The sequence below is a fragment of the Portunus trituberculatus genome, chromosome 3 (genome assembly GCF_017591435.1).
Source record: "Portunus trituberculatus isolate SZX2019 chromosome 3, ASM1759143v1, whole genome shotgun sequence".
In the NCBI taxonomy this organism is placed as follows: domain Eukaryota; kingdom Metazoa; phylum Arthropoda; class Malacostraca; order Decapoda; family Portunidae; genus Portunus; species Portunus trituberculatus.
The window spans coordinates 9092755-9100254 of NC_059257.1; the positions used below are offsets into that span (position 1 = coordinate 9092755).

Below are 7500 nucleotides of genomic sequence, written 5' to 3' on the forward strand. Positions count from 1 at the left end.
AGAAAACGAATAAAAGTAGAAATAGAAGAAATTGATAAAAATGAGAGTAGAGAATGAAAAAAGAAAAAAATGAAAGAAAAAAGAAGGAAAAAAAATAAAAGGAAATAAAAGAAAGAGGGGAAGAAGAAAAGGGGAAATAAAGAATGGTGTTTAAAATTTTCAGATATAAAGGGAAGATTTTTAAATGGGGAGAGGGAGAGGGAAAGGAGAGGGGAGGGAAAAGGGTGAGGGAAGAGGGAAGAGGGGAGATAGATAAGAGGTAAGGGAAAGGGATGAGGGGAGATGGGAAATGGGTGAGGGGAGAGAGGTAAAGGATAAGGGATAAGGGGAGGGGAGAGGGGAGAGGGGTAAAGGGAGAGAGATAAGGGTAGACGAGTGAGGGGAAGGGGGAAGGTAGTAGGGTAAAGGGAGTTCATGGTTCCTTAGGGTCAGTTAAGGGGAATTGGAACCCTTGTGAAGCGGATCTGAATCGGTTCTGGTGAGACTAAAAGGGATTACAAGTACAGAAAGGATTACACGGAGGGAAGGAAGGTGAAATGTAATCCTAGCGAGAAAAGTAATTAAAAAAAGAAAGAAAAGTAGGGAATATCTGGTTTTTTATGTGTTTGAAGGGAAAAGAGTAAGAAAAATATTAGGAAAAAGGAAAAGAATGTGAAAATTTTAAGGTTAGCGAATTGAAAAGAAGGAAAAGTAAAAGATTTCTTGTTTTTTTAATGTATTTGAAGGAAAATAGTAAGGAAAAGATTAGAAAGAAAAGAATGTGAAAATTTTATTGAAAAGGAGGAAAAGTAAAAGATTTCTCGTTTTTATGTATTTGAAAGGAAAATAGTAAGGAAAAAATTAGGAAAAAGGAAAAGAATGTGAAAATTTTGATGGTAGCGAATTGAAAAGAAGGAAAAGTAAAATATTTCTCGTTTTTTATGCATTTAAAGGAAAAGAGTAAGAAAAATATTAGGAAAAGAAAAAGAATGTGAAAAGAGTTAGGAAAAGATTAGAAGGAAAAGAATGAAAATTTTAATCTTAATTATAATATTAATTAAAAAAGAAAAAAAGTAGAAAATAACTTGTCTTTTTATGTTTGGAAGGAAAAAAGTAAGGAAAAGATTAGGAAAAGGAAAAAGAAAGTGAAAATTTTAATGGTAACTAATTGAAAAAGAAGGAAAAGTAAAAGATTTCGTGTTTTTATTGTTTTTAAAGGAAAAGAGTAAGGAAAATAAATAAAGAGAGAAAAAGAAAAAGAGCGAAAAAGAGAAAGAGAAGAAAAAAAGGAGAAAAGAAAATGAGAGAAAGAGAGAAAAAAAGAGAAAGAAAACAGGAAAAGTAAAGGTGAAAAGAAAATGAGAGAAAGAAAGAGAAAAGAGAAAGAGAAAAGAGAGAAAGGAAAAAGAGCGAAAAGAAAAGTAGGAAAGAAAATGAGAGAAAGGAAAAAGAGAGAAAAAGGAGAAAAGATAAATGAGAGAAAAGAGAGAGAAAAGAAAGAAAAAGAGAAAAGAGAGAAAGAGAAATAGAAAAGAGAAAAAGAAAAAGAAAAAAGAGAAAGAAAAAGAGAAAAAAGAAAAAAAAAAAAGAAAAAGAAAAAGAGACAAGAAAAACAGAAATAAATAAAAAGAGACGAATAAATGAGAAAAAGAAGAGAGAGAGAGAGAGAGAGAGAGAGAGAGAGAGAGAGAGAATTTTTCCTTAAATGACACAAACTTTAATTTAAGGCGATAATAATTCTAGACTGAAAGATTTTACGACTATTTTGGAAAAGGTGAAAAGGTTATGTGTGGGAGAGTGAGGGGAGAGGGAGAGGGGAGAGAGGGGAGACAGAGGGGAGGAGCAGGTAGAAGAATAAAACAGGGGGGAGAGCGAGGGGAGATGTGTAGGAGTAAGAGGGTAGTTGAGGGGAGAGGAGGTGAAGGGGTAAGGGGAGAGAGAGAGAGGGGAGAGAGGGGAGAAGGTAGAAGAATAAAACAGGGGGGAGAGTGAGGGGAGATGTCGAGGGAGAGGGTAGTTGAGGGGAAAGGAGGTGAAGGGGTAAGACGGGAGAGTTTAGAGGGGGGATGAGAGCAGGTCAGGTGAGGGGAAGTGAGGGGAAGGGGTGAGGGGAAAGGAGGGGAGGAGGTAAAGCTGCCCCAAGGTTTTTGCTCCATTAGTGAATTTGTATTGTGTTCGTCGTGGCCTGGGGGGGTGAGGGGGTCGGGAGAGGGGCCAAGAGGGGAAAGGGGGGCGGTGACCCTCACTTTCTTATTATTTAAATTTTTAATAATAATATATTTTTTGAGGGGAACGTGAATAAGATGGGTATTTTTTCCCCTCTCTCGTGTTATTTATTTATTTTTTTTTTTTTTTTCATTTAGGTTAGGTTAGGTTTGAGAGAGAGAGAGAGAGAGAGAGAGAGAGAGAGAGAGAGAGAGAGAGAGAGAGAGAGAGAGAGAGAGAGAGAGAGAGAGAGAGAGAGAGAGAGAGAGAGAGAGAGAGAGAGAGAGAGAGAGAGAGAGAGAGAGAGAGAGAGAGAATATGTACAGGAAACTAAATAGATAAAGTTAGGTTAGGTTAAGATGGATTAGAGAGAGAGAGAGAGAGAGAGAGAGAGAGAGAGAGAGAGAGAGAGACAGACAGACAGACAGACAGACAGACAGACAGACAGACAGACAGACAGACAGACAGACAGACAGACAGACAGACAAACAAACAAAGACAGGCAGACAGACAGATACACAGAGACAGAGAGACAGAAAAACAGACAGACAAACAGAGAGACAGACAGAAACAGACTAACAGACACAGAGAAAGACAGACAGACACACAGACACACAGACACACAGATAATGTTTGTACTGCTAATAAAAGGAGAAAAATGGCATAACTTGCTAAATAGATAGATAGATAGATAGATAGATAGATAGATAGATAGATAGATAGATAGATAGATAGATAGATAGATAAATGGATAGATAGAACAGACTGTCTATCTCCGGAATGTAATAATGTAAGGATTATGTAAATAGTCTCTCTCTCTCTCTCTCTCTCTCTCTCTCTCTCTCTCTCATCCTTGTCCTTATCGTTTTCATTCTCCTCGTCAACGTTCCTCCTCCTCCTCCTCCTCCTCCTCCTCCTCCTCCTCCTCCTCCTCCTCCTCCTCCTCCTCCTCCTCCTCCTCCATAACTGTCCATCTCGAACCTAATTCCTTGAAATACGGCGACACTACCCTCTCTTCCCTCCTCCTCCTCCTCCTCCTCCTCCTCCTCCTCCTCCTCCTCCTCCTCCTCCTCCTCCTCTTTCTAGTGTCCTTGCCCTCCTGCGTCGTCTTTCTTTCTCTCTCGCTTCTTCTTCTTCTTCTTCTTCTTCTTCTTCTTCTAGAGGAGGAGGAGGAGGAAGAGGAGGAGGAGGAGGAGTCAATAAAATTCTAAATAGATGTTTTAGTAAATGTGTGAAAATTAACATTGTTTTGGAGGAGGAGGAGGAGGAGGAGGAGGAGGAGGAGGAGGAGGAGGAGGAGGAGGAGGTTCGTGGTGAAGGGACTGTGGAAGAAGATTAACAAAAAATAAGATGACAGGTAGGAAATAAAACCTCATTAACTCTCACCTTTACTCTTCCCCTCACTTCCCCTCACCTCCCCTCAACTCCCCTCACTTCCCCTCATCTCCATTATTCAACGTCCTTCACATCATGTATTTTTTTCTATCATATTCTCCTCATTTCCTTCTCTTTTCCCCTCACTTCCCCTCACTTCCCCTCATCTCCCTTCATTATTCAACGTCTTTCCCATCATATGTTTTTTTGTTTATCATATTCTCCTCATTTCCCTCTCTATTCCCCTCACTTCCCCTCACTCTCTTAATTCGTCTTATTTCTCCTTGATTATTAATTTTTCCATAGCTCATCTCATTCCCCTCACCTCTCATTCATTGTATCTTCTCCCCTCACTTTCACCTTGGTTCTTCCCCTCTTTTTCCCTCTCTTTATCAATATTTCTTCCTTTCCCTTATCTTTTCCCCTCTTCTCCCCTCACTTTCCACCTCCTTTATCATTTCTCCATCCCCTCATCACATTATTATTCCAGTTTCCCCTCAGATCTTAGTGTTTCTTAATTTTCCCCTCATCCTTTTCCCCTCACTTTCTGTCACTTCCTTTTGCTTATCCTTACTCTCATTTCTCCCCTCACTTCTTAGTATTTCTTCTCTCTTCCCCTCACTTCCCCTCATTTCCCCTCGTCTCCCCTCGGAAGTCTTCCCTTTGACCTCATTCTTAATACCAGTGACATATTAATTCCTCATCCCCTCTTATTAACTCCCCTCTTTCTCCCAACTTTCTTCCCCTCTCCTTTTGATATCCTCTCCCCTCTCTCCCCTCACCCACCTCCCCTCTCCTCTCACTGCATTGCTTTCTGGACCTCAAAATCTCTCTCTCTCTCTCTCTCTCTCTCTCTCTCTCTCTCTCTCTAGGTAATTAAAGGTAATTAAGAGAGAGAGAGAGAGAGAGAGAGAGAGAGAGAGAGAGAGAGAGAGAGAGAGAGAGAGAGAGAGAGAGAGAGAGAGTTCTTTATGTAAGTACAGGAACAAGATTATCATTAATGTAGGAGGAGGAGGAGGAGGAGGAGGAGGAGGAGGAGGAGGAGGAGGAGGAGGAGGAGGAGGAGGTGGAGGAGGAGGAGGAGGAGGAGGATTACATAGGAAGAACATTTATCCAAAGATTTGTTGGTTTATAACGAGGAGGAGGAGGAAGAGTAAGAAGAAGAGGAGGAGGAAGAAGAAGAGGAGGAGGAAGAAGAAGAGGAGGAGGAAGAAGCGTAATAAAGATATACTGATAATGGTACAGATTGAGAGGAAGATAAAGAAAGGAAGAAGAAGAAGAAGAAGAAGAAGAAGAAGAAGAAGAAGAAGAAGAAGAAGAAGAAGAAGAAGAAGAAGAAGAAGAAGAAAGAGAGAAAGAAAAAATGGAAAGAAGGAAAAGAAAGATTAAGATGTGAAAGATTTGCTTTGACAGAGAGAGAGAGAGAGAGAGAGAGAGAGAGAGAGAGAGAGAGAGAGAGAGAGAGAGAGAGAGAGAGAGAGAGAGAGAGAGAGAGAGAGAGAGAGAGAGAGAGAGAGAAGAATTGGAAGGATTAGAAAAAATGAAGAATAAGGAAAAGAAAAGGAGGAAGAGGAATAGAGAAGAAGAAGAAGAAGAAGAAGAAGAAGAAGAAGAAGAAGAAGAAGAAGAAGAAGAAGAAGAAGAAGAAGAAGACGGAATGAAGAAATAGAAAAGGAAAAATAAAAGATGAAGACGAAAAAAACCCAGCATTTAGAAAAGTAGGAAAGAGGAGGAGGAGGAGGAGGAGGAGGAGGAGGAGGAGGAGGAGGAGGAGGAGGAGGAGGAGGAGGAGGAGAAGTCATGGTGGAGAAACTAAAATAATCCTTAGCTTTACCATGAGGCCACGGCGTCCCACACATAATCCTTCCCCCATCACCCCATCACCTCTCCTCACCCTTCCCTCACCCTTCCTCACCCTCCCCTGCCCTCAGTAAGCCCCAAGGTCACCGCCAGACCCACGCCTCTTCCTGATTTTTTTTCCTAACGCCGAGACTAGACAGGAATATATTAGGATGATTATTTCACCCTTCACGGGGTAGGATGGGTGTAGGATGGGGGTAGGGTATGGTAGGATGGACTAGGATGGGTGTAGGATGGCGGGTAGGATAGGAGTAGGATGGGTGTAGGATGGATGGGTAGGATGGGTGTAAGATAGGGGTAGGATGTGGTAGGATTCAGCTAGGTTAGGTTAGGGTAATAGGATTTGGCAGTAGGATGGACTAGGATGGGTGTAGGATGGCATGAGATGGGATAGGATGGAGTAGGATGGAAGAATGGGTGGTAGAATTGGGCTAGGATGGGCTAGGTTAGGATACGACAGTAGGATTTAGCAGTAGGATGGACTAGGATGGGATGGGGTAGGATGGAAGGATGGTTGGTAGGAATGGGCTAGGATCGGCTGGGTTAGGGTAGGGTAGTAGGATTTGGCAGTAGGATGGACTAGAATGGGTGTAGGATTGGGGTAGGATGGGCTGAGAGAGACTGGGAGTGGGTAGAATGGGATAGAATGAAAGGATGGCTGATAGGATTGGGCAGGGATGGGGTAGGATGAGGATAGGATGGGCTGAGAACGGGGTAGGATGTAAGGATTGGTGGTAGTATGGTAAAAGATGAGTACAGGGATTTGCAAGGATCGGTAGGATGGGATAGGATGGGAGTAGGATAGGCTGGGTTAGGGTAGGGCACTAGGATTGGCGATAGGATGCAGTAGTATTGGTGATAGGAGGGGCTGGGATGGTAGGATTGGGTGTAGGATGGGGTAGGATGGGCTAAGAGGGTGTAGGATGGGGTAGGATGGAAGATGGGATGGGGTAGGATGGAAGTATGATGGACCAGGATGGACTGAGTAGGATTGGACTAGGATGGGCTAGGTTAGGATAGGAGACAGTAGGATGAACTAGGATGGGTGTAGGATAGGGGTAGGATGGGCTGAGAGAGTCTGAAATAGTAGGATTGATTGTAGGATGGGGGTAGGATAGGCTCGGAGGGGTAGGATGAGCTGGGAGGTGCTGGGAAGGGGTAGGATGGAAGGGTTGGTCGTAGGATTGTCTAGGATGGGCTGTGAGGGGATAGAATGAAAGGAATAGCAGTAGGAGTGGCTGGGATGAGTTAGGATGGAATAGGATCGCAGGATTAGCTGTGGGGATGGTAGTAGAATGGAATGGATGAGTGTAGGATGTAAGGATTGAATATAGGAATGGGTAAGGAGGGATAGGATGGATGCAGGAAGGCAGGATTAGGTGTAGGATAAGAGAAGGATGGGTGTAGGATATTAGGAAGAGAAGAAAAATATATATAGGATGAGAAAATGATGGAGAGGAAGGGAAAAGATAGGAGAAGGACACACACACACACACACACACACACACACACACACACACACACACACACACACACACACACACACACAGCGGGACGTGACATTCATACAGACAAACAGACATACACACTAAAATCACCATTATTTTTATTTCATTTATTTATTTTATCTTTTTATTTTCTATTTACATTGCATTTTTTAACGTACCTCCACTCTCTCTCTCTCTCTCTCTCTCTCTCTCTCTCTCTCTCTCTCTCTCTCTCTCTCTCTCTCTCTCTCTAGATGTGCCGACATGTAATGCTAAACGGAATTTCATGCTCTTAAAAGGGATTGAGAGAGAGAGAGAGAGAGAGAGAGAGAGAGAGAGAGAGAGAGAGAGAGAGAGAGGTTTTAATACGTTCATTGCTTAATTTATTGGATGTTTTTATTATTATTATTATTATTATTATTATTATTATTATTGTTGTTGTTGTTGTTGTTGATGTTGTTTGTATTAATAATTTTTTTCCTTGTTCCAGATTCCAGTTTCACTCCAGGTAAGGAAAAACCAGGTGTGTGTGTGTGTGTGTGTGTGTGTGTGTGTGTGTGTGTGTGTGTGTGTGTGTGTGTGTGTGTGTGTGTGT

The 7500-nt window shown here is 42.1% G+C and overlaps 1 protein-coding gene across 1 annotated transcript in view; it reads left to right on the plus strand.

The window, feature by feature from the left end:
• LOC123507682 overlaps positions 1–7500 on the plus strand; it is a 267219-nt gene that overhangs the window by 150659 nt on the left and 109060 nt on the right. Inside the window, exon 4 of the mRNA XM_045260813.1 lies at positions 7396–7413. Within this exon, the coding sequence (XP_045116748.1) occupies positions 7396–7413 (18 nt within the window). The remainder of the gene's footprint in view (positions 1–7395; positions 7414–7500) is intronic.